This window comes from Ictidomys tridecemlineatus, chromosome 2 (assembly GCF_052094955.1).
Source record: "Ictidomys tridecemlineatus isolate mIctTri1 chromosome 2, mIctTri1.hap1, whole genome shotgun sequence".
Lineage (NCBI taxonomy): Eukaryota > Metazoa > Chordata > Mammalia > Rodentia > Sciuridae > Ictidomys > Ictidomys tridecemlineatus.
Window position 1 is genome coordinate 16,815,788 of NC_135478.1, and position 26,015 is coordinate 16,841,802.

Below are 26,015 nucleotides of genomic sequence, written 5' to 3' on the forward strand. Positions count from 1 at the left end.
GAGTGGGAACTCTAAACTGTGGCTGCGACCTTGTTGTTCTCTCTCTAGAACTTCCAGTGGCTCCCCCTATCTGCAGGAATACTTGATGCTCAGTGGCCCTTCAGAACCTGGCCCATGCCCCTCTCCTATCATTCTGAGATCACACCTTAGAGAGCTACATGGATACATTAGGCCTGTGGTTGTTTGCCCTGCCTGCCATTGAGCAGGAGGGCCAGGTATGACGTTGCTCAGCATATGTCCATACCACCCACCACCTCGAGCTTGATGTCTTAGACCACAAGACCCTCACCTTGCCACCAGTGGATGGGTGTCAGGCTATGGGAGGTAAGAGTACTCCTGGATGGTAGGTCCATGGACAGAAGCAACGAGGTCTGAGGCAGGGGTGGGCCAGGTCCAGGGGGCAAATGAGGGGGTGGGAGATGTCAGGTGGGTATATTAGTGATGATCCTGAATACATAGTGGGTGGTGCATCCACCCCACCCAGCCCTCTGGGCTCAGACTCTTGACTCTCCACAGTCCCTGGTCTACCTCTGACTTGCTTGCTCTGGCTTTCCGTCTGGCCTCTGTCTGCTTGCTGGAGGCATGTCAGCTCCAGTGTAGGGGCTGGGGCTCATGCACGGTAGGGCGCCCTGAGTAGTCACCAGATAGCCAGAAAAGGTTCATTTAGAGGCAGGGCCGTAGGCTTGAAGGTGTGGCCAGGGACCTAAGGGATCTGCTGTCTTCCTGGGGTGGGTGGGGACAATGACTAGAGGCCAGCAGGCAGAGGAGCTGGGTTGGAGGTGCCTGGGCTTCCTATGGGCCTGGGTACGAGTTGCGGGAGCAGCTGAAGTGGCAGCAATGTCAGGGGAAGGCTCAGCCCATTCCTACACAGGCCCAGTTGTGCTGTGTGTGGTCCCTGAAAACTTGAGCCTTTCTGGTCCTTGAGAGAAGTGTCTTCAGGTCCTTCCTCCTCCTCAGGTGATGAGACTCAAGGACCATTTGGGGTTCCTTGCCTTTCCCCTACTCTGGGAGTGAGTGCCCCCAGTATTTCCCCATGGCTCCCAGCCCCCTCCCTCTTGGAGTGTATCTCCAGTTCAGGCCACAGGAAGCCACACACCTCTTCCTTTTCCTTTTTTTTTTTTTTTTTACCTTTTTCCCCCGTGTTTTCCTCCTGGCCCAGCCCTGAATGGGCAACCACTGTTCTCTTGGTCCATCTGCCCATCCACCCATGTCCACAGGTCCAAGCCCTGGTGCCCAGTCACATAACTGTCTCCCACTCCTCCTGCAGCAGTGGGGGTGGCCGCTCAGGCCCAGAGGCCTCCTCGTCCAGGCCTGAGCAGGAGCCATTGAGGAATCCGTCCTCCTTGGGAGCTGCCGTGACAGTAGGTGTGGTATCGAGGGTCTCGAGGACTGGGGCCCCTGGCTTGGCATGGCCAGGCAGCTGGGAGTGGCCATTGGTGGTGGCGGCAGGTAGCAGGCGGGGACTGAGGGGCAGACCGAGTCCTGTGCGGGGACCTACGTTGGTCACACTCGTGTGAGACACCATCGGACCGTAGCTATAGCTGCTGCTCCCGCTGCGTGCCTTGCGTTTGAAGTCCAGTGCCAGTGTCCAGCGGCTCCAAGATTTCTTGATCTCAGCCTGTACCTTTGGGCAGTAGAAAGGTGTCAGTTAGGTGTGCCCTGAAGCCCTTTGATACATGTCCCCCTGTCCCTGCCTCTGTAACACCCAGCCAGCACTGAACGAACAGGGGACTACTAGATAATTCCAAGGCCAAATCAAATCCCACCATCCTCAGAACATGGCTTGACTGCAGCTGACTAGCACACTCAGAGTCCACAGGGATCAAATGGCCCCAAACGTGACTGTGCCCTTCTGTTACAGAGAATTCACCCGTGGGGCTGGGAAGACATTTGGCTGTAGCAGAAATCCAAAAACCCACAAATCCTAGCATATTCTAGGCCTGAATCATCTGAAAAGACCTCTCTGCCTTCAGAATGTTCTCAGGGAAGTTCTTAGAAGAGCAAAGAACAGTGCAGAAGACCGGGAGGCTGAGACTTGAGGAACCCCAAGCGCTCCCCATCGCCCTGCCCCGCCCCAGCGCTGCCTCCTGCTTACCTCACCATTGCAGAAACAGTATATGATGGCGACAAAAAATCCCTGTGGGGAGAAGAGTGTGGGATCAGGGCCACCTCCCTCCCCCACCAGGCCTCCTCCCTCCCCCATGGGCCTTGGGTAGGGCTGCACACCTGGAAGGAGTTGAAGAGCATCTCGTAGTGCATCTGGATTTGCCAGAGCGTCCCTGAGACCTCCGTGTAAGGCAAGGCCATGAAGACGGTGTAGTGCACGCCAAACAGTGGCATGAGCACCAGGGTGGACTTGAGCAGCTTCCTGGCAGGAGGACCAGGAAGGTCAGGTCATGACCCTTCCCCTCGGCAAGCACTGCCACCCCCGCTCTGCCAGTCAGGCCCCAGAAGCTACCAAGGGGCCCAAGGCACTGTTCTGTGGGAGAACAACACAATTCACTCGGGATGGCTACCGTCAGGAGGTAGTGTTACTAGGGCTCCTTGGTTCTGAAAGGTGTCCTAGAGTTCCCTGTTTCTGGACCCTTTGCAAGTTCTGATCCCTCTGCTGGCATGGACTCACTCCCATCCCCAGCCCAGGCTTCAAGCTTCAAGTAAGCTGCTGTCCTCTTGGGGCCAACCACTGCCCATTGGGCCCTTGAGCTCCCTGCAACATACTCTTCGAAGGGAGGTCTGGGTTTGTCTGATGCTCACAGAGCCCAGCTCTAGTGCAGGGCTTACTACCAAGTGGAATCTGGCAGAGCGGGACCCATCACCGCTAGGCAGGCCAGGGCCTGGGGTGGGACAGTGGGTGGGGTCAGCCAGGGGGTCAGGAGCTCAATCCTTCCCTTGAAACAGGCTCCTTCACGGGGTCTCTGACTTTCCTTGTATAAACAGACCCTAAACTCCACCCCATGTAGTGGGCAAGGCTCACCGGTATTGCTGCCGTGTGTCACACCGGCCAGCATTGGTCTCCCGCAACTTTGTGGCAAGCACCCGGATGATGTTGATGAAGAGGATGAAGTTGAGCTGTGGGAGGGAGGGAGCTGCATCTGGAGACTGCACCCTAGCAGGGTGGGGCAAGGACTCTCCAACCCACGGCCCTGCCACAGGCTCTGCTCTGCCACTGCATCTGTAGGTGGCTCTTTGGGCCCTCAGTTTTCCCATCTCGACTGGAGTAGGGATCAGCTGGTCCTCAGGCCTTTGGGGCTCAGGTCTCTGAGTCCAAGGAAGCCTCCATATGTCCCTGTCAGGGGTTGATCACTGGGGACAGTGCCCACAATACCACCCATCCCTGCTCACCACTACAGAGGCCAGGATGGGCACCTGGATGATCCACTTCTTGTGTCCAGAGCTCAAGTCCCAGCACCTGAAGAAAGTTGAGGCATTAGCCCCTAGCCCCTCCTGCACCCATTCTCAACCTGCCCATAAAGGCCTCAGGGTTGGCTTATTCTGATACCAACTGTCAAGGGCACAGGACAGGGGTGTTGCATGTGGCTAGGCCTGAAGCCACTTTTATAGGCCTCTTTGGAAGTAATCTCTTGTGATCCTGGGGCATTCCTGGCTGGAAGTGCTCTGAGAACTAAAGCTGGGGCCACTTAGGGTCAGGGTTCATGAGGACTCCTTGTATGCTTTGCAGAGGAGGAGGAGGGAACCAGGGGTGTTTCCTGGCCTGTGTCAGCACCCCTGGCCCCTGTATCCAGCGGAACCTACCCAGTGTTGGCCAGGGTAGCTCTGACACCAACCCATACAGCCACGAAGACGGCAGGCAAACCTGTGGGCACAGAGGTGGCACTGTGTGAGGGGCTGTGGATGGGGCCCTCAGCCCTCATGACCCCCAGCTTACTTCCTTGCTGTCCTGACCCCTCACCCTAGGCACAAAGGCTGCTTGATGACAGAGCCACACTCCAGCACCTGCTGCCCTAACAGCATCCACTTGGGGCTCCTGCCCTTGGGACCCAGCTCGGCCCTCTGCCCCATCTTGGTTCTGAGTCTCCTACTTGTACCTGTGCAGGCCTGGTGGGCACAGGGTGAAATGATAAGGTATGACCAGCTTATCCATGCCTAGCCCATTCTTTTTTCCCATCCCCTGAAGCACATGGCTCTAGGCTTGGAGCTCCCACAGGGAGGGAGACTATGACCAATATTTTTCTGTCCCAACACCTAGGACAGAACTCCTGACCCTCCCAACCTGGTTTGTGAGGTCCTAGCCCTCATGGATGAGGTTAGATGGGCTAAGAGTTGACCTCCAGGCTAGGCAGAGGCCACAGGAGAGCCTCCAGATGTCCTGGTCTCGGTCAGCTCAGATGACAAAGGAAGCTCTGAGTGAACTTCGCCTCTGGACAAGGAGCCTGATCCCTCCTCCCTCAACTTGATTCTAGGCCTGGTGCACCCTTAAAGGGATAGGACACGATCTGGGTTTATTAGTCAGAAAAAGCTGTGACATTCCTAGGTTGCAGGGTCCTGTGTGCTCCTTAATCCAGGTGTTTCCAGCTCACCTAGACATCTCCTATCTTAGAGCCTGTTCTAGTTCCTGAGACCAGACCCAGGTCTCCCCAGCTCAGGGGCTTACCATGGTGAGGTCAGGGGTAGAATGTGTGCCAAGGAGCAGGGAGACTGTGTCTATTGACCTGAGAGCCTCTGGGTGCTGAGTGTGGGGAGTGCTCCAGCCACCCGGCCCACCCCTCTGCAGTCTGGCCAGCCGCCCCGGAGCCCAGCCAAGCTCTGGAGCTGCCAACAATAATGGATAATTATCGGTAACCGGATCCCAGAGCCTGTGGGGGGCTGGGAGGAGTGCAGAGTCTCACTCAGAGTCTTGTTTTGTGAAGGGGCTGCTGAAGCCCAGGTGTTGATGCTCAGCTGTTGGGTCTGTGGCTCTGGATCATGGACCCCATCTCCTGGTGAGAGGATCTGGCAGGGTAACAAATGCTGGCCCTGACCACCAGGCTCAGGGTAGAGAGTAGCTCCAGACTCCAACTTGAGGGTAGAAAGTAGCTCCAGACTCCAACTTGAGGCCCATTCTGACCTCTGATCCAAGATCCTACTCTGATCCCAAGCCAAATCTTTTTTTTTTTAATCTCCCAATACTGGAGATTGGATCTTGGGTCTTGTACACATGAGACAAACAAGTGCTCTGCCACTTGAGCAATAGCCACAGCCCTTTTGGTTTTATTTTGAGAAATAGTCTTGCTAAATTGCCCAGGCTGGTCTGGAACTTGCAATTTTCCTGCTTCAGCTTCCGGAGTAGCTGGGATTACATAATTGAGCCACTACACCTGGCTATAAACTGAATCTTGACTTGAGAGTTCCCGTTCCCCCTCTTCTGGGCTGAGCCTCAACCCCAGGTAAATCTGACCCTAGGTGAGCCAACACCAGATGAACTCTGACCCCTGTCCAGTTCTGTTCCCTGAGCCTGGAATGGGGTCAGTCATAGAAGGGTTGGCAGGGCTCCCACCTACTGCCCCCATCAGGGACAGGACATGCTGTGTGGGTGCCTTACCCTCTGGGGTGCCCTCTCACCCTGCCCACCGTCCCTGGCCTGCCATGCGTACCCCAGCCGAAGACCGTGAAGCCCCACAGGTACTTCTTCTCTGAGAAGAAGGCCATGAAGATGAGGCTGTGCAGGTACAGCCCCTCCACCAGAATCCAGTAGTAGTTGGTGGCCAGGAAGTAAAGGAAGAAGGTCACAGCCACCCGGCAGCCCGCCTAGGAGACCAGCTGGTATTAGCCAGACCCTGCATCAGGGAAGTCAGGGCTGGGCTGGGGCTTGGGAAGGGAGAGCAGGAGCAGGGCTGGTGTGCGGGACAAGTGATACAGCCAAGCAAGCCAGGAAGGGGCAGGGTGCAGCTGGGGTAAGGGTGACAAGATGGAGTAGCTGGTGTCCTGGGCCGAGGCCAGAGGGGCATTCGAGGCCCTAGGCGATAGGGCTGGAAGCGAACTGAGTGGCGCGAAGGTCCCTGTGAAGTGGGTTTGAATGACCCCATGCTAGGGGAGGCAGCTAGGAAAGGGCCGGGCAGGGCAGGCTCCCACGAAGCCAGTGGCGGCGCGGGCGTGGGCCTCACGGGGCACTCACGTAGCCGACGGCCGCGGCGGCGGGCGGCGGGGGCGCCTGGGCGATGATGTGCAGCTCTTCCTCCGTGAGGCGCTCGGCCTCGTCGAGCGTGAAGCCGGAGTAGAGCACTGCGTCCTTGACGAAGATGCTCGCAGCCCGCAGCATGAAGGACAGGAACATGTGCATATGGATGTAGTTGCGTGTGCAGTGCAGCCGCCTGCGGGCGTGCGACATCACCGTGGGTGGGGGCACAGGGATGCACGGTGGAGGGGGAAAGCTGGGCGGTGCGAGGTAGGTAGGGGCATCCCTCAGCGGAGCCGTGAGAGGAGAGGGATAAGGGAGATGCAGATCCCTAAGCCCGGCCCCACCCTGGACCACGCCCACGCCGCCGCCCCGCCCACCTAAAGTAGGCCAGGATGAGCACAGCCACGGTGAGGGAGGCCAGGGACATGGAGTAGCCCACGGTGTAGATCATGCCCAGGCGGTCAAATACCTCCTGTGCAGGTGGGGAGAGAGAGAAAGGGGGCTCAGGGTGAGCAGGAGGGTAAAAATTGCTGGAGGAGTCAAGGTCAGGCGTCAGGGTGAGGTCAGGGGTCACCAGTGGGGCCGGGGCGGCCTTACTGGTGTCAAGTTGGTCAGGGGGAAGATTCGCACCCGCTCTCGAGTCTCATTGGTCATGAACTTGAGGCACTCGCTATAGTTGGCCCATGTTCGATTATGCCCAGGCACCACTTCCCAGCTCCCATTTCGGTCGCAGCGCCTGTAGGCATGGCCTGTGGGTCCGCGAAAAGGTCAGGGCAGAGAGGTCTAGAGCCAATAAGGCCCTGAGCTCCAAGCCCTGATATCCCTGTGGTCCACATCCCCAGCCAGCCTTACCTTTGTGATTGAAGTCATAAATGTAGTCGGGACAAGGCACAGCTACCACCTCACCTGGTGCCCCCAGGGGCCAGCATACGATGTAGTCCCACTCAGGCAGGCAGGGGCGCCCTGTACCCAGAGACAGACAGGGTAAGGAACACTAAGGTTAAGACTCAAGGAGATGAACACACCTATTGTTGGTTCCCACCAGGACAAATGTGCCTCAGGACCAGAAACTTCAGACTTGGAACATTCCGGAGAGAATATATGGAGTCTTCTTGCTGTACCCTAAATTCACCTAGCCTCAGAATTTACTACAGCCCTATGATGCAGGTGCTGGCACTGGCCCCATTTTCCAGATGGTCTGGAAAAGGCCAAGAGAAATGGGTGACTTGCTGAGGTTATATGACACAGGACCTTGCCCCCCCCCCTCAGACCCAGGTTAGACTCTGCTCCTGGCCCCACATTTCAGGTGTACCTGAAGAAGGGCAGTTCTCAGACTAACTTTCCCTCAGCTGGTAGGCTCATTATGTGACCTTTTGCCAGGGACCATGGACAGAAGGAAGGAAGTCTTCTTTCTAGTGCCAGCTAAACTTCTAAAGTATTACCGACCTCACGCAGGTGTCTCCATTCTCTACATTTCTGTTTTCTTATTGGGAAGTTAGGGTTGACCATATCAGTCCATGCTCCTACCACCATCTACGTCGACCCCAAGTGTCTGCTATGAGACACCCATGCCACTCATGAGGGGCCACGATCCACCAAATCCAAGAATTAATGGTGAGATTTGAAGCAAGGTGACATGTCCTATTTTGGAGTCTTGGCCTCACTACTGAGATGCTAAGTGACCGTGGAGGGTCCACAGCCTGTGGATCTTCCACATTCCACACCCAGCTCACAGCTTCCTTCTCTCCCCCTGTAGAGCTCCAACCACAGGACTCTCTAGCCTCCCTGGAAGGCTGCCTTGACGGCTGGACCCGCCCAACTTGGTGAAAGGCTCTCTGTCCTGGGCGCCATATTCCCAGCCCCACCCAGCCAGGCCCACAATTCCCTCTGGTCCCAGGGGAGCCACAGGGTGACCACAGGCTCCCAGATGTGGCCCATCTGGAATCCACTGCCCACCCGGCCGGTTCTAACTGGCCCTGTGGCCACAGCCTGGGCTCTGTGTTTGTCTCTCCTCACCTCCCTGAGGGACTACACAGCCCTGCTTCTCCCTCCCTCTTTTCTCCCCTCCTTCTCCCACTGTCTCTGCCTCATGCCTTGGAGGCTACTCTACTCTCTTGCTCTGTTTTCTGGCCCTCCCCAGTATGTATGTCCCTGTATCTTCACATGGACTCCTAGACCTTTGTTCTTGCCTCCTGGTCTTTCCTCTCTCCTCCTCTCTAATCTCCTAGGATTCTCCTCCTTTTCTCTTTCACTCCCTGGGTGGGGCTGCAGCCCTGGGTCCACTCTTGGGGTGGTATTGGATGAGTCCTTTGCCATGCACATCTCCCTGGGTCCTGAGTCCCTCCAGCTCAGCTGCCTGCTCCTCATGCTGTTCCTTGGTCCATCTCCATACACCTTCTGCCCTGTTTTCCTGGGGAGGGAGCTGGGCCTTTTATTTTCCACATGAACTCCTATGGAAGGGGCAGAGCAGCAGGGCAGATGGGACCAAGCCGATGTCAGGAGGATGCATAGGAGCACAGACATACCTCGGCGCCTGCTGCCAGTGGCCACCTCCTTGTCCTCCTTGGACTCAGGGTAGAGCTTTTCAGATGCCTTCTCTTTCCTGGGCTTCCCTGATGTGGATGCAGATGTCCATCCCTTATCTGATTCCATTATGTTGGCTGGAGAAACCAGGGTCATTACAGCTGTTAACTGTGCTCCAACAGCAGATTTTGGGTATCCCCTGCCTCAGGTCACCCATTGTACAATAGGAGTTGTCCCCTCCCTAGTCTACTGATACCCAAATTCTTGAGACAAGGGCAAGGGAATCTTTCATAAACTGCAAAGTATTTGTCAGGTGGAGAAGAAATGAGGACAGAGAGCTGGTCAGCAAGGGTTCAAATGGGAGTGAATGCCACGTGGGATCACAAGGAACAGAGGTGGTAACCTCCTACCCAGGAGTCAAAGGCAGGCAGGAGTCAGCGACACCCAGGAACAAAGGGACCACCAGGGGGCGCACGGTAAAAGTAGAACCCCTGCGGGGTTGGAGGGGGAATCCTGTACTTGGGGAAAATGAAGTCAAAATCACGGCAAAATGCTGTGCAGGGGAGGAGGCTGGTGGTGAGGAGGACATAAGCAAGGGGTGCAGTTTGTCAGGAATGGAAAGACAAATCCCTCTCCCCCATCCTCTGCCCTAGGATATTTGAAAGAGGAGTTTGCAGCTTACCTACTCAAATCAGATGCCCTCTACCCAGCCAATGACCTTAGCTGGCTGAGTCATAGATACTCACCCCTATCTCTCTGTCCCCTTCCCATTTAGTCCCATGGACCCTCAGTTCTCCCCACCCGGGGGTCCTCTGTCTTGCTCTCTGCTCGGGTGGCCTCTTTCAAAGACCTACCCATCCTTCTGGACTTGGCTTGGACAGCTTTTCCCTTCAGGAAGCATCCCAGCCCACCCTACTGGGAACTGGTATGCTAGCCAGAGCTCTGATCCTGGCTTGCCTGAGCAGATCAAACCCCCCCCCCCAGGGGCAATCTGTCCTTCGACTGCCTTCACAACACCCTACCACAACCTGAAAGAGGAGGCCCATGAAATTCTGGGTCCATCCTGCCAAAGGCTCTTTTCACCCCTTCTTTTTGAAGGAATGTGTGGGGGCAAGGATGCCTACAGGTCTGAGGGCTGGCAGGGCAGCATGGGGACTGGAGCTCAGGACTTCTGACAAGCTGAGGACCTCCTGAGCTTGCTGACTTAACCTGGGCCTGACCCACTCCACTTCTGGTCCTCACTTTGGCCCGCTGACTTTCACAGGGCTTACCCTTGCCCAACACCTTCAACCCTGTCACCACCTCTGCATCCTTGGCCCCCATCTTCATGCAGCCCTATCCCCACCTGCAGTCCGCAGGACTTCCTTGAGCAGCTTGTCACACTGAGCCTGGGCACGGTGCAGCAGGAAGATCTGTTCCTCTTTGGTGAAGACGTCATCCGCGTCCACCTGCCAACCCAAGGGTCAGATGACAGGTAGCACTGCTGGGCAGCAGCAGGTCCAGGGCCATCCCACCCTCCAGAGGGTCCCCCTTTCCAAAGGTCCTTGCTCTAGAAGGAATGTGGAAAGCCGGCACTTGTGGGAAATCTGTCTTATGTAGCTTCCATTTTAAAGATGGAAAGCTGGGGCACTGAGGGCTGGGGATTGCCCCATCAGAGGGAAAGGGTGAGGGCTATCCCCTGCCTGTCCACCAGTAACCCTGCAGGCTGCATCCACTGAAAATCTGTCCCATCCATTCCCCTGGGAGCATGGGAATGGATGGAATGTCCCAGGATGGATCCTCATAGGACCTGATGGCCTTCTGGGATCTGAACAGGGACTGGGGGTGGGGAGAGTTGGATAAGGAGTGTGAACTCTGGTGAGACAACCCTAGCTTGGATTCCTTCAAGTTCTGGGGCTCTGGGAGACCTTGGGAGTCACCAGTTTCCATCCTGGCCCAGCATCCCAGTTAGTACTCTTTCCCCAGTGAAGGCTGAGAGCCCTCCCGACTCCATGCTTAGGGTCTCAAGAGGGAGAAGATGGAGGAATTGTTGGCAAGTGGCCTGTGCAGGACTGCCACATTGCGTGAGTCCCCTTCATCCTGTGGAAGCTCCCTTCATCAAGCTGTCCCTATGTTTTAAGATGGACACAGGATGTTGCTGTTGCTGTCCTCTTCTGGAATGTTCTTTTTCCCCTTCCCTCCACATGCACACCCACTGGAACTCACTGGCATGATTTTAAGGAAGGAAAAAGGCAATATCCGGGAGTAGGGTGGGTTGCACCTGGGGCAGGTACCTGGTGGGAGGGTCTGAACTTCTGCTCTCTGATTTGGGAGGAAGAGATTCAGAGGGTGAGCCCAGCATGCCCAGGAGCAGCCCAGCATTCCCATGAGTGTGACTCACAGGGGTTAGTGCAACCCCTGAGACCACTGCCCCAGAGATGGGGTCAGGATGCCCTTGGACATCCCAGCTCCAAGTTTGGGACCGATCCCCTCAGGGCATCAGGGCAGGGTCATGACCACTGAGGGCCATTCCTCCCCACCCCCACCCCCTAAAAAAGCTACGTCCCTTTAGACTATACAGAGCACAGCCTCAGCCTGCAGAGCTGCAGCCCCTCACACACTTCACAGCGGGCCGGTCCCTCAGTGTGAGCGGAGGGGTGCGGGCGGGAGAACCAGGAGCCCGGGAAGGAGGCGGGTCGCGAAAGGGACTTGGAAGGGGTGGGCCCAGCCAATGGGGGCGGCGGGCCGGGTCAGGGAGCCTGGCTGCAGGGAGAAGTTAATTGACCGCGTCTCTTGGCGGCAGCAGCGAGAGCTTCCAGGCCAAGGAGTCTCCAATTGGCTCCACAGGGCTCGGGCTCTGCTGGTTTCACTTAGTGCAGGAGCGTGTGCATCTTTGCGCGTGCGCATGGAAGTGGCCGCACACATGCTGTCTGGCCGGTGTGAGCCTCCTTTCTGTGAGTTCTCACATGGGGATTGCCCAGCATGTAAATTTGGGAGAGGTCTGAAGTGTCTGGAACATGCATGTGTACATGTGTTTGTGGGCAAGGTCCACGTGTGGACTGTCCTTTAATATTCATGTCTCGGCTTCTCCATGTCTTTGGAGTTTGAAGGAGACACTCGGATCTCATGCGGACCCAATGCTCATGGGCCCCCAGGAAGGGCGGGAGCAGATTCCCCTGTGCTGGCTGCTGGCCTCACAACTTCTCTATCCTCCCTGCTCTGCCCACTACAGTCATGGTTGAACAGACCGGGGCAAAGTGATGAGACTTGCCAGGATCCAGGGGATTTGAGACTAACCTGAAACACTCCTTGTGCCTCTGATATTGAGAATTCAGACTGCTGAAAGTTCTGATCCTTGTTACAGTACTTATTTGCTACCATTTTGATCATTCCTAATAATATCTCCATCGATATCCCCATCACCACCACCACCAACACCACTGGCAGCACCATTACCACCATGCATACTAGTACTACTATTGATGTAACCTCCACTACCACCATCAGTACATCAACTGGTATCAGTGCATCACCATATCCACCAGCACTATCACTACCACCTCTACCATGACCACCATCTACCTCATCACCAACACTGCTAGTACCACCAAAGACGACACCATCACCAACGTTACAACATTACCTCCTGTCCACACCTACTGTCCATTCCACCTTTGCCATCCTCTTGTCCTCATTCCCTCCCCATGTCCATCTCTTTGTTATTCCTTCCCCTTCTGCCCACCAAGACAAGCAGAGAATGCCCCATGGTTTCCTGGTTAATGGAGCACCTGAGCAGCTGACCAAAGCTCCCATCAGTTCTTGAGGACTTGCTGACACACCAGTCTCTCAGCAAAGTGACAAGCCCACTGAGGTGATTGGGGGTTACAGATGGTGGCCTAGCCTAGGGGAAGGCAATCATGGGATCAAAACTGGCCAACTGTTTGGCAGACTGATGACCATTAACTGATCAATGCACCTTCTCGCAGGCTCAAGGGTCTGCTCAACATCCACCTGCTGCTTCAGCTCCACCCTCTCCATGACCAGCAGGCCACACAGCCCCTTTTCAAGAGTCTTGTGTCCAGGAGAGGGAAGGGTATGCATTTTCACACCCCATGGCCCCTAAACTGCCCCTGGCCTCTCTGAGCTTTAGGACCCATTTCTCTTTCACCCGATCAAGGCAGAGCAGTCACTGCAGCAACAATGCGGGTCAAGGAAGCACTTTCTCAGGGAGAGGAAGTGGGCTTCACAGCAGGTGCCATAGAACGCAGTTCCCTGCTTAGAATGTCCCCCCCACCCCCTCCTTCCAGCTACACCCTCCCCTCATCTGGGGAGATTCTGCCCCCAGCACTGGAGCCCAAATCCCATCTCCTCCATCACCTAGCTGTGTGTTTTTGGCAAAGTTGCTTAACCCCCATGCTTCAGCTTTCCTGTAAGTTCAGGATAATAATAGGGCAGTGGTGAGGATTAAATGAGGTACTTCATGGAAAGCCTGGGCAGGGGCAGGGCTCAAAAAAGCTGGTTGCTATTCTTGCTACTGTTACCAGCAGCACCACAGAGTCATCCCTCCCAGGCAACATGGGTACCTTGAGGCCAGGGACCCTGGGTGATGGGTGTGACTGTGTGGGTGACTGAGTCCAGGGGGACACAACAACAGGTAGATTAGTTGTGAGGTCTCAGGGAGAACTGGGGTCATGAAATATTGGAGATTGTGCTAGATAAGGTGCACCTGGCTAGCTTTTGGGGTATAAGAACATCCCAATAATTCCCTGCATTTCTGGATCCCCCTGGATTTACACTAGCATTGAAAGTCACTGCCAGACCCCCTCAAGTTTGACCTTGAAGGGTGCCTCTTCTGCCTCTGTCCTACCTGAGGTAGCCTTGTCACTTGGGGGTGAGGGCGAAAATGCTGATACCGGTGACTCTCCTCTCAGCCTGGCATTCCCCCTGCCTGCCATTCCCTTCCCCTACCCAGTCACTTCTTCCCACTGGAAGAGTGCTGGCTGGCTCAGCTCCAGGTATGGAGGACTCAGACTTGCTCTTAGATCCAGAGTCTGCATATCTTCGGTCTCAGGGGCAAGGACTGGGGGCTAGGTGTTTGCCAGGGGGTCACTTAGTCCACACTCACTACTGATGGGGCCACCCAGCCCTGGAACCAGGGATCCTGCATCTTCCCTACCCCATCTGTGGTCTTGGAGTAGGGGAGAGGTGACTCCCCATCATGGGACTGAGCTTCAATGCTCCCCACTGTAGGGTATCTTCTCCATTCAGCCTTCCAACATGGAGCCTTTCTGTGTGCATATGTGCATATACAAAATTTGTGAACATGCAGGGGTGACATGACCCAATCTTAGCCCTGAGCTGGCAGAACAGGGTGGAAGGACAGCCAGTGTTTACGAGGTTTCAGGCAGGGTACAGGTGGGGGCTGGAAGTTGGTCCATTATTTACAAACATAGAAGCTGCTGTCCAAGCAATGGAGCACATGTGGTCAAGGGTGTGTTTTGTCTTTTTCATGGAGGTGCTCACTATCACCTCTCCTAATACCCAGCCTCACTTCCATTCTGTGCCCATGGGCAAGCTGTTCCTTCCAACTCAGCTCACAGGGAGACCCTACTGAGGAAGGCATCAGAGCTGGGGATGGCAGTGATAGTGGCAGAGCGGGTGGAGGTCAAGGCAGTGGGTAGCATGTCGAGGCTGGTGATTGTGATGTTAGAGAGAGCCCAGTTCACACCATCATCCAAAGGAGGGCTACTCTTCTCACTTCCTCTCAACCTGCTAAATTCTACACGTTTGCTGTCTGAGAATCAGGCATGTGATAATTCTCCCCCTCCAAACACACATGAAGGAGGAAATAAATGGGACTCTTCTTCAACTCTGACAAGGCTGCCTCTGGACAAGGGTCATTTTCTATTGCCTGCTGTTCTCCTGAAGATGACTTCTTGGGTCCTGTCATCGTCTTACCTGGATCAGCCTGCCTGCCCCCACCCCCCATCCCCTGGGAAAGGGTGCTTTGCTTCCTTGCTCACCCTTGGAAAAAGATCTGCCTGGTGTAGGATGTGGCCTCTCTGTCTGGTGGCACCTGCCACTGCCCCTGGAGATGGAAACACAGACTCATAGCTCTGTTACCTTGCACCACATCCCATTTTACAAAAGGCGACACTGAGACACTGAAGCCAAGAGAATAGTCAGGAAGAGAGGAGGGTCAGGAATGGAGCTAAGGTGCACTTTAACTGAAGCAGCAGCCCTGGAGGAAGGAAAAGAAAAGAGGAAATATCCAGCCACATGCGTCCCCTGGCACCAGCCACAATATCATATCATCTTTCCAGACTCCTTTCGGATTGCATCCTTTGCTACATCAAGTAAGTCTCTTTTTGCGAACTCTACAGAGGTAATTCAGCAGTGGAGGTGGACTCTAATTGGGCAGAGGACAGTTGGGTCCTGCCTAGTGTTAATGGCGAAGAGGTTAATGGTCCCAGCAGACAGGAGAAAATCTTGGCTAATAGGAGACTCTCTAGTGACCTCGTGGCCTTCCTGCACCCCTCCTCCAGGTCCACTACTGGGACCTGTGCTGGCACCCCTCCACGTTTGCCATGCCAGCTGGCTAGGGATTGCTCCCTCACTGCCCTCTGTCTGGCTGGCCCAAGCAGGCTGGGACGGACTCCTCATCCCACCACTGCTGACAAGTGCTGACTTTTCCTCCCCCTTTCCAGGCCTTCCTGAACAGGCTGCCTGTGTTTGGGGCTGGGAGGGGTTGGGGAGGGGAGGCACTGTGACAGCCTCTTATCCCAGCCAGCCAACGTGGCCGCCTTTGGGGCAGGCAGTGGAATGGAGCCTGGGATGGTGGAGTTGGCTGCTAGGATATGGTGGATCTTCACAGGCAGCCTCTACCTGGCCTGGAGAACCAAGGCTCAGGAGGATGGTATGGCCTAGGCTTCCTCCAGCCTAGTTAGCAGAATGGGATCCCATCTTTGGGCACAAGGCTAGCCAAGAGTTGGGATTCTTAAGGGTCAGGAAGTCGCCAATGTCTTTGGTGGACTTAAGCAAAACTTTGCATCCTCTCTTCGTTACCTGGTATTCTGCAGACAATTTCTGCAAAAATCCCACCCTACCTTTTTTATTTTCTGGGGCTCTCTCTAAAATAGCTGCTTTCCTAATGTGGTGGCTGGACCAGGGAGTGTCCCCAGAAGGCCCACAACAGGAATCTGGGGGGAGGCCGCTTGACGCCTCATTAAAACATTCCGAAGAAAACCCAAGTTCCCGGGAGGGCTCGGCCCCCCTCCTACTGCTCTGTCCACAGGCAGTTCTGGGAGCTGGGGAGCGGGAGGCAGAGCATATGTTTAAGGGCAGGTGATATAAAAAGCTCCAACAAATCAATACAAACAGGATAAATAACCCATAGAAAGACGGGTAATGGCTCTGAGCAAGCTCTCCAAGAAGATGAATAATAAAAAAGTGGAGAGTTCAAAAATCACTGGCAATCAGTAAATTAAAATGACAAGACACACCACTTTCACCTATCAAAATGCAGACGTGAGGCTACTCTGCCTAAGGGGTAACTACCTTATTATATGATTGAATGCAATAAATTATTCATATTAACCCTCTCTCTGTTGGCTGTGTTTGATTTCTATCCTGGGCAGGGGGATAAAGTGTAGAGGTGCAGCAAAAGACCCTCCTAATATCCTGAGACCGAGGGTATAGGGAGGGGGCCCTCCCACTCTTGTCTTGGTGACTATAAACTGGCACAAGCTTTTCAGAGAGCAATTTGGCCATTTCCATTAAGATGAAAAAAATGTGCTTGTTCTCAGATCCGGCAAAGACAGTAGGAAATCCAGAAATATCCCACTGGGAAGTAGTCACATAGGGACCCAAGAGGGCACTTCAAGGAGCTTTTCTGCATGGTCGGGAACACCTATCTCTCGCTCTCTATCTCTCTATCTGATGCACACAGACACATGTTTGCACATGCACACAGAACAACTACAGAGAAACAATGTAAATGAACATTCCTAGGCATGTCGCATTTTGGAAAACTTTGCAGCACTTAAAAAGATAGATTTATATTTTCTGACTGAAGATCTTCAAGATACACCTTAAAGTAGTAAAATTCATATGACAGAGCCCTATCTAAAAACTGATACCATTTATTTAAAACAATCAACCAAACAGAAAACAACAGGACAAAGCTCTCTCCTTTATATGTACATAAGTGGTATTGTTTGAAAGCACAGGGAAAGAGGTATGGAGGACTTCCCCATCCACCCACTGTTAAAAAAAATGATTTTTGTAGAAGGGGTAATGGAGGATTCTTATTTAATCTGTATAATAAGAAAGAACATATGTATGTCTTCATTATAAAATGTTTTTAAAGTAAAATAATGCAAGCATTTCATTTAAAAAAAATAAAGGAAGAGAAAAAGAAAGAAAACTCATGAGCTGCTCTTGCGGGGAGTGAGGATCTCCTGCCAGGAGCAGCTCTCTCCCTGCTTTGTAGGAAGGAACTCAGTGCAGAAGTCTGAAGACCTGGGTTCAAATCCTACCTCTTCCAGACCCACTAGTAAATCTCGGTGCCCTTTCCTGTAAAATGGCTGGGCAGACAAATGCAATGAGAACATACATGACTGTTTTTAGCTCAGAATATGGAGACAGTCATTGCTCAGTACATCTTGGTTCTTTCTTGTCTAAAGTACCTTGGGCAGACTGGGAGCGATCCTGCACTCCTAGGCTCTGAGGCCACACCAGTCCCTCCCGAGTTCTACCTATCTGGAGTCACATTTCATACTCAAAGCCTGACCCCATGCTGCACATGTGCCTCTCCCACTGCTGTTTCTTCTCTGCATGCATGTATGCTGAGAGAGTCCTTATGATGAGGCATCCCCAAAGGCAAGACCACCCTTTGCTTCCTTTCACAATCTTCGGACCCATCCCTTCCTCTAAACTTCAATCCTCTCAACCCCCTGCTACTTTGCCTTGTAAGGAACAAGATGGACCAATAGAGAATGGCTGCAGTTAGTATTCTCCCAATTGGAAGCTCTTTGGCCCCTTAACCACTGGAGAAGTGGGCTTGCTCTTGATGCTGGTTGGGCAGGTAGCATACAGGTATGGGTGACACTGAGGTGGGTGAGTTTGGGGGAGCCAGTATAGATCTGGATGGAACAGTAGTCCCCAGGCTCAGGAGAGGAAGCTGGTAGGCTGCCAGCCTCTTGTTGGCTCTGGTTGAGCCCAGGGGGCCCACAGGACTTTGGTGGAGGGTGGGTAGGCTGCATCTCTGGATTTTGGACCACATTCCCATGCTCTGAATCAGCGCAGGTCCAATAAACTCATACCCTAACCATATCTCAGTCAGACTCTGTGGGCATCTCTTCTATCTTATCATCAGTCTTAGGACAGGTCTAAGCCCTTTTTTATTTTGAGACAGGGTCTCGCTAAGTTGCCAACGCTAGCCTTGAACTTGCAATCTTCCTGCCTCAAGCTTCCCAAATTGCTGGGATTATAGGCATGTGCTATGTCCAGCAAAGCCAGGAAAATTCTTTGCATATACTTCAGCTTCCCAACAGAGTAGTATGGGGCCCTGGAGACCCTTATCACCTCACATACAGAGGCACAGGGCTTAGCACTTAGTTAGCATGAGATAAATAATGGTCACAGTGGTTGTGTAATTTGGTTAGTTAAAAAATAGGGATAGTATTTTCCTCAGAGAGTTATTGGGACGATTAAAATAGTTAATATGTGTAAAGTGCTTAGAACAGCATCTGGCAAGTAGAAAGTACAGAAGCATTTGTTAAACACAAATAAGAAAACAGTATTAGACCTGGGTGCACATGTTTTCATGACACACACACAACTGCGCTTCTGCAAGTCATATGCAGAGCCACAGCTTCAGCCACTGAACACAGATACACACAATTCCAGAGACTCAGATGAAGAACATGCCCAGAGTCCCTTAGGGCCCTGCTCTGTCCAATACACAGGTATACTCTCAGGACCCACTCGCTCATTACCCTGTCAACTCTGTGCACGCATACGTGCACACACAGAACTCACTGAGGGAAGGTTGGGGAAATGGCTCTGTCCCTTGGTGTTTTGCCAGTGCTTGGAGAACCTCTGCCTAGGGTGCTCAGTTCCTCCTAACCTCAGTCTCCCAATCTACAGATCCTTGTATGAGGCAAAGTCTTTGGCTTTGAGGGTCTACAAGAACCATATTGTGAAGGCATAAGCACCAGTAAACGGGGAATGCTGAGAACTACCTCAGATTAGGGCAATGATAGGTAAAAAATTGTAAAAAAAAAAATTGCCCTCTTTTTACAGATGGGGCAATTGAGGAGTGGAGAAGGATAGCCTAAGGTCACATAGACATCAGGCAGAGCTGGAGGAATCTTAGAGCTCCTGCAAGGTACAGAGCCATTGCTAGTCAGACAGAGGAGACTGCTGCCTTCTAGCCTCTAAGAGAAGGCAAATGCCCCAACCTGGGCACTGATGGGGGCTGGTGGGAGTGGGCAGCAGAGGCCTTAAAGTCAGGCACACAAGCCTACAGCTTCCTCAGAAATGGGCTGATCTCCTGGGACGGGGCTGCTGGAGGATATGAGTGAGGGGATGGAACATTTCCCCTTCCCTGGAAATTGCCCCAGAGTTTGGCCCCTGGATGAGGTGGTGATCCCCTTTAGTGTCTTGGGTGGGCTGTCTGCCTGGACTGTCTCCCTATTTGTATCTGTTCTGGGTCTGTCTAACCCCCTTGCACTGGGGAGCTCTCATCCCCACTCCCCTTTGTCTGTCGGTCTCTCTCCCCGCCCCCCCATCTCTCCAGCTGTCTCTACCATGCTGTCTCCTGGTTCCACTCTTAGGGGAATGCAGAATTTTCCCAGGGGTCTCCTCACTTACCAGAGTCCCCCTAAAACAATTTCTCCTGCAGGAGTGTATGGTGAAGCCAGTCTCTTTTAGTGAACCTCCATGACACACCACACCCACCTCCCTGGGCAAACAGCTTCCACTCTGGGTAAAGCTGGACATGTGTTTGTGCATGTGTGTAAGGGTGTGATAGTGAGAGCTGGAGAAGGGCCCTAAATCCTACCGCTTGCTTGGGTGATTCTGACCTCAGATCCACAGCTATCCAGGATTGCATGCAAAACTCGCAGGAAACAGGCCCTCAAAGCAGACTGTGGAACGCCACATCCAGAGCCAAAGCTCTGATCACACTGAGCTTTTTGCTGGATCACACTGTCACCTTCCAGGGAGACAACTAAAATGTGTGCTCATAGGGAAACCCCAACCACAAATTTCCAGACCCGGGACCCCAAACGCTGACTTCAGAAATAGGGAGACTTCAGGCATATGAAATCCACGGTCCAGACTTTCCAGAGAGAACAGGAACCCAGGAGCCCCATCTAAAGTTAAGGATACTGGAAGCACCCAAGTCTCGGTGCTATAGACCCTCCCCAGCGATACCAGAGCAACTCCTAGACTCCTGTCCTGGAGGGCGGCTAGCAAGGGACTTACCAGTGCGTATGCGGAGCTGAGCACCGGGCAGCAGAGCAGCAGCGCCAGACCGGGTGCGATCCGGGCGGCCCCCATCGCCACCGCCTAGGGCCGCGTCCCTCGGGGCAGCCGCCGCGGGCCCTGGGGGTGGTTGGGGGTGCAGAGCAGCGTCAGGCCGGGCCGCCCCGCCCACGTCCCGGCCTAGGGGACCCCGGCGTCCGGGCGGCCCGAGGCCCCGGGGCCCGGCGCGGGGCCCATGCGCCAAGGGCGAGCGAGTGAGCGAGCGCAAAGGAGAGAGGGAGGGAGGGAGGAGGCAGCCTGAGGCCGGCGGGCGGCGGGCGGGCGCCGAGCGCTGCGGAGCGGCCCGTCTGCCTCGGAGCGGAGAAATCACATCCATATGGCCGGGCCCCCCGCCCCCGGCCCGCCCCTCGTCCCCCTCCCGCGCCGCCTTTTCTTTCTTTCTTTCTTTCTTTTTTTTCCCTTTGGGGAAACTGGGAGCTGTGGCTTCGCCCCACGCCCAGTGGGGGAGGGGCGGGGGAGGGGTCGGGGTCGCGGTCTGCGGGGGGCGAACAGGGCTGTTATTTTTAGCTCCGCGGCGGTCTGCAGTAGGGGAATTGGGGCGGGGCAGGGGCCGAGTTTTGAGCCGCGCGGGGCGTGCAGCTCGGGGACGCGATCTCAAGTTTGCAGCGACACTGAGCCCTCCGGTGTTCTGACCTCCAGCTCCCGGCCCCTGGGTCCTTCGGCACACTCAGATCCTCATCCCCAGTCCGCCGCCTCGCGCACCCCCTCCCCATCCTCGGTCCGAGTCCCGCCTGCGCCCGCGCGGCAAGAGCGCGCCTGCGGCCCCGACGCTCTGTCAGCCTGTCTGTCAGTCCGTCTCCAGCTCCCCCGGCCTTGGCCTCCAGTCTTCCAGCGGCCCCAAGCTCTGTTTCGGTCACTCCCTCGCTCGCTCCCTCCCCTCCCCCTTCTTTCTCTACGAAAACATTTGCAAGTTTCCAAAAAGCCACCGAGCTGAGCGGCGCGGGGCTGGCGGCTCCATCGGGCTCCGTGGAGGCGCCGCCGACCGACTCCGAGACAGAGCAGCCTGGCCATCTGGCCAGGCCGGGAGTCACCCCTGCCTAATTCCGGCCTCCTCCCCTGAGCTCCGGCCCCCGGCCCCGACTTACTCCGAGCGCGCCGCCGCGGCCCCCGCCTTGCCATGGGTGTCGGGGCTCCCCCGACAGCCTCCCTAAGCCAGCGCCCCGTCCGCGGCCCCGGGGGAACTTCATGGAGCTCTCGGGATCCCCCCCTGGCCGGCCTGGCCTCCAGCGCCCCCCGCCCGGCCGCTGTTCGGAGCCGCCGCCCGCCGCGCGTCCCTCGCCTCGGCGTCTGCCGCTCCCCCTCCCTCGCGGCCCGGGCGCCTCTTCCCTCCCCCGCGCCTTCCCTGGGCCTCCTCCCCCACCCCTTCTATCGCCTCCAAAGCGGTGTTCGGAGGGACAGAGCGGAGCCAGCTGCCCTCTGCCCCGGGACATTTCTCCGGAGGCCGGACCCGGGGTCGTAGAGCGGCGGGATGACCGTTGTCGGGGAGGTGGGGGACAGGGTCTGGGCAGCTGACATCAGGGCCTGAGAACCCAGCCCGGGACGCTGCGGCCGCTTCATTCTCTCCTTCGGGAAAGCACGTTTCCCCATCCCACCCCGATCGCCCAGCCCGGGCTGTTGAATAGGAACCCTCAGCCTCAAAGCAGGCCCTCGTCACCAGAGGATTCCCTGGGGAGGCCGCCCAGTACTCTGCGCGCCTCCGGCCGCGGCGCTATCTAAGCGCCCTTGGGGCTCTGGTTCTGGCTGGGTCCGGGACCCTGGGGAGGCTGCTCGGCCGCCAGCCCCAAACCTGGCTTGGCCGCCGACGCCCTCCGGTCCCGCCCCGCCCTAGCTTCTCCCACCTCTCTCCATCCTAGGTCCCAGTCCTCGTCCGTAGGTCTGCCGGCCCCTAGACCTGCTGCTGTCCCTGCCGGGGTCTCGAGCCTACGTCCTGCTCCCTCCCTGCCGGGTATCTCTCCTGCCTTCTTCAAGTCTAGACCCATTCAGCTTGTGGCTGGGCCTCTCCATCTCCGTGCCTCACCCAGCCCGGGTGGCTTGAGGCTTCAAAACCTGGGATTCAGTCCCGACACCCACCCTCAAAATTCCCTTCCCCCTGCCCACCCCCAAATGCTTGCTACCCCGCTGGAGTCCCCTGGGGACCCTCGACATGGGGAAGGTTGGGAAGAGTGCAAAGGGGCTGTGCTTTGTGCTTGGAAAGGAACCCCTGAGTTTTAAGAGGAGGGGACCGTGAACCCCAAGCCTACCACCTCCTTAGGTACCAGATGGGGAAGGTCAGGCAGAGGAAGGGGTTGGGAATGTCGGGAGGAAGTTAAACTAAATATGGTGCCCTGGAAAATATCATGGGCCAAGTGGCAGCCTACTCTTGCCCATTTACCAACTGTTGTGTCCTGTTGTCTGGACCTGTTTCCTCATCTGTAAAATGGGCCCTTTTAATTTTTTACTGAAGATGCATGGCATCAGGTACTCTCCATAGCTATTCTGTGGAAATGAGCTCCTGGGAGCCCCCAAACCTGCTCTGCATCTCAGGGAGGATCCCTCCTATCCATGTAAAGGAGCCTTACAGCCCAAGCCCTCAGGCTGCTAGAATTCAGTTCAGCCAACCTCTCTCCAGGATCAGGCTCACAGTTGTCTCCTAAAACATCTCTTTGGCTGCAGCCCCCTTCTGTACCTACGGCCCAGAGTGTCTTGTTCTGGCATTCAAGGACTCTGCTGTTTGAGACATTTTCCTCCAAAGATGACTCTCCCCAGCAGTAACTGTCCACTGGACTTCTGGCCTTCTCTCTGCATTCATCCACTTTTGCCTTACTGTTTCCTCTGTCAGGATCCTGCTCCTCACCCTTGATACCCCACCCATTGATACTCCTTCCTCCTTGCGTCTCCATATCCTCCATTGCTGGGGAGCTGTGGTTTCCTGTCTGCCTTCTTTGGAGTGTGGGCTCCTTGGGACTGGGGACCAAGGTCCAAGTGTGCAGATTGAATACTCATGGTTCTTAAGAGTTATGTTTCGATGGTCTCAGCTTTATACCCACGTCTGACTCTGAGTTTTAGGGTTCTATGACCACTGACCTCCCACTGTCTTCCCTTGATAATAACAAAAGAACATTCATGGAGGGATCAGAAAGGTCAAGAGGTAAACCTAGGGGGTGATGGGGTTGAATCCTTCTCAGATCTAACACCATAAAGCTTGACACTTGCAACAAATAATGTTTGCACTTGGGAGGGTCAGGGTGGGCTGTGGACAGACTTACAGAAAAGCGTATGATGGGCTCTAAGTCTTAAAGGACATTTTCCTAGCCTTAACTTATGAGCCTAACCCCAGAGTTCTCTGCTGGACATTCCACAGCTGTGTGTGGGGCCGCTGTCCCACTAATTCACCCCCAGGCCTCTGGTTAAACTGCCACCATGGGGGTGGGGGTGTCACACATTAACTGGTAGCACCCCAGCACCTGGCAGAGCCAGCCTTAACCTCTTTGACAGGCAGGGCCCCAGGGTCAGTTTCTGGTTAGTTTCAGGTCAGTTTCAATGGGATGTGGAAAAGCCTGGCTAGGACTGGGGAGTGGGTCTGAGTCCCTCTCAATGATCCCTAAGCTGGGGCCTAGCAGGAGAAGCCATGGCAGTCACTAAAGCTCAGAACTAGAGCAGGGGCTTTGGCTCCACCCCTTGCTAGTACAGCAGCCCCAGGCTGACAGGCCTCTGCAGCCAGCCGCCACTGTGAGTAAGGCTCTGGCCAAGGTATACAGACCTGGGGCCAGGGTGGGCACCAGACTTGAACAGGAAAGACAGAGTCTCAGCTCTCTGAGGGCTGCAGCCTGGCCTCACTGGGAGCTCTCTGAGATAAAAGGTCTACATCTGTTTCTGAGACATCACACGCTTCTGATCCTTCATCCCAACCCTGGCCCCAAAGTCACTTGTATCCTAAGATTAGCCTTGCTGTCAGATTGGGCTTTACGCCCATGATGAACCCTGACCCCAGACCAAATCCTTATCCCAGTCTGATCCCTAACCTCTGGTTGAACCCTGACCTCAGACTGAGCCTTCACCCAGGCCTCAACCCCAGACCTCTCTTGGGTTCCAGGCCCCTCTGGAAGATTTTCAAGGCAAGGGGCCAGTAGGGGAGGGGATGGCCAGGCCATAAGTGAAGCGAGGTGCCACTTTTACAGCCATTTCAGCTGCTCATAAACACCCCCCACTCGGCAGAATCACTGGAGCCTTGCAGAGCAGCTGGATGGCAGCCCCCTCCCCTTACAGCAGGGGCCTGGATTTCCCACCTCTCTGGAAAGCAAAGGGAGGGAGGATGGGGCACAGGGGCCAGCAGATTCTGTCAGGGAATACTCCTAAAGCAGCTGGAGGTATAGGCTTCCTCTGTGACTGATCTCATGGTCATGGCCCCCACTGTCACCATACCAGACCTACAGACATGTGTCCACTAGAGCAGACCTTGTCTGCTCCATGGCATCACACAGGGGTGCAAATGCTCACCCCGTGAGGAACCACAACCTTGCTTCTCTTAGCTGTTCGCAGGCCCCTGGAGCTCCCTTGGTCCCCACTTACCTGGAGTCTGCAGGCCTTCCAGATCCGGCCTGAAGCTGCACAGGAGACTCACGTCGGCCATGGGGAGGCCATGGATCCCTCTCAAGCAGCTTCTCAGGTCCAAGCCTGAGTGAGGATGTGGCCGTTGGGGATAGGAAAAGCTCTGAGTCAGAGCTTTTGCTTGAAAAGAAAAATTAATTATTTTTTACCAAGCCCTGCAGTGGCCCAGGACTTTGTCCCAGACCCCAAGCACTGCAGTGTTCTGAAGCCCTGGGCTGGGCCCTCCCCACAACCCTCATGGGTATGCCTTCCAGGCACCCAGGACACCTGTCTCTCAGGTGAGTATGTGCCTCAGTGATCCTTTTCTTGCCCTGCCAACTCTCCGTCTCGGATTAACTCTTCTTTTGTCTGTCCCTGTGTCCCTGTCTGACCCTTCTGGCCCTTTCTACATCTTAATATACCAGGCCAGCATTGGGTATGATTTTGTTCAAGTTTAAGTCACCCTGAGGATTCAGATGGGGCCTAAGTCTGGTTCATTCCCACATCCTAGACAGGAAAACTGAGACCAGAAAAGTCCTGACCTCCCTCATGGGGTATCCAGTGATTAGGAGAGATGTGGGGAAACTTATTTCTTCCCAGTCCTTGTTCTGACCCCTGTAGCCCCTGTATCTGATTCCTTTTTCACTGGAATGTGGGTTTCTGGTGTACAGCTACAGGAAACCCTCTCTGTCTGCCCCCATGTTACTATGCCTCTCATGCTCATGTCTTGCTTGTACACTGAGGCTAGGGACATGGACAGAATGACATTCTTCTGAGGGTCTATAGAATAGGCTGTGGCAGAGCCAGTGCTGGATGCTGATTATGAGGATGTTGACAAGGAGAAAGAAACCCTACCAAATCCTGGAAACCTCAGCCCAGGGTCCCTGGGCCCAGCGACCCTGGTTGGAGGCGGCCCTTCTGCCTGAGCCCAGCTTGAACTGGTTTGTGTCTGCAAGTTTCAGGCTCAGCCTGATGAGGTATAATGATTCACATGGCAGCTGCTGCTCAGCACATTCCAGGCCTAGCCTCCAGTGCCCAGCATGGGAGGTGGCTGGCCCTAAAACACCACTTTTCCATTGGGATATGTCCCTAGGGCCCCCAACCCCAGGAGCCACCTCTTCCCAGGTCTTCCAGGGTCCTGGGGAGGGTAGCACACATTATAGTTTTCAGTGTATCTTTTGGTTCACAAACTAGAAAGGGAGGCAGGGAGCTGTTTAATACCTGGTCTCCGGGTAGAAGAAACAGGCTCAGTGAGCAGAATGGATCATTCACAAGGGCTGCT

The 26,015-nt window shown here is 55.0% G+C and overlaps 2 protein-coding genes across 8 annotated transcripts in view; one reads left to right on the forward strand and one right to left on the reverse strand.

Moving 5' to 3' along the window:
• Nucleotides 1-1,099: 1,099 nt before the first annotated feature.
• On the reverse strand, nucleotides 1,100-24,874 carry Pth1r (parathyroid hormone 1 receptor). Of its 5 annotated transcripts, none has more exons than XM_005332924.2 (15): nucleotides 24,716-24,874; nucleotides 20,108-20,227; nucleotides 9,984-10,086; nucleotides 8,641-8,775; nucleotides 6,968-7,078; nucleotides 6,746-6,864; nucleotides 6,493-6,587; nucleotides 6,113-6,308; nucleotides 5,592-5,745; nucleotides 3,754-3,814; nucleotides 3,343-3,409; nucleotides 2,975-3,069; nucleotides 2,227-2,368; nucleotides 2,096-2,137; nucleotides 1,100-1,624 (listed from the first exon to the last, which is right to left on the reverse strand). In XM_005332924.2, the coding sequence occupies exons 2-15, from the start codon at nucleotides 20,180-20,182 to the stop codon at nucleotides 1,238-1,240; spliced, it is 1,782 nt and encodes a 593-aa protein (XP_005332981.1). In that variant the 5' UTR covers nucleotides 20,183-20,227; nucleotides 24,716-24,874; the 3' UTR covers nucleotides 1,100-1,237. The 5 variants fall into 5 exon arrangements, with proteins under 5 accessions (XP_005332981.1, XP_077885411.1, XP_077885414.1 ...); XM_078029285.1 differs by having other exon boundaries at nucleotides 6,713-6,864; XM_078029288.1 differs by lacking the exon at nucleotides 24,716-24,874 and adding an exon at nucleotides 21,253-21,448 and having other exon boundaries at nucleotides 6,713-6,864.
• Nucleotides 24,875-24,907: 33 nt separating this feature from the next.
• The window catches only part of Myl3 (myosin light chain 3), a 32,209-nt gene continuing 31,101 nt past the window's right edge, over nucleotides 24,908-26,015 (forward strand). For all 3 annotated transcript variants that reach the window (XM_078029333.1, XM_078029323.1, XM_005332923.3), the window contains exon 1: nucleotides 24,908-25,032. The gene's annotated coding sequence lies outside the window, so the exon portion shown is untranslated. The remainder of the gene's footprint in view (nucleotides 25,033-26,015) is intronic.

Coding starts and splice junctions, on each gene's coding strand:
- Pth1r (XM_078029285.1), bottom strand. CDS start 20,182: ATGGGGGCCGCCCGGATCGCACCCGGTCTGGCGCTGCTGCTCTGCTGC. Junction 7,079..8,640: donor CACTGGCAGCAGGCGCCGAG/GTATGTCTGTGC, acceptor CTCTGGGTACAG/GGCGCCCCTGCCTGCCTGAG. Junction 3,410..3,753: donor GCTACCCTGGCCAACACTGG/GTAGGTTCCGCT, acceptor AACTTTCTTCAG/GTGCTGGGACTTGAGCTCTG.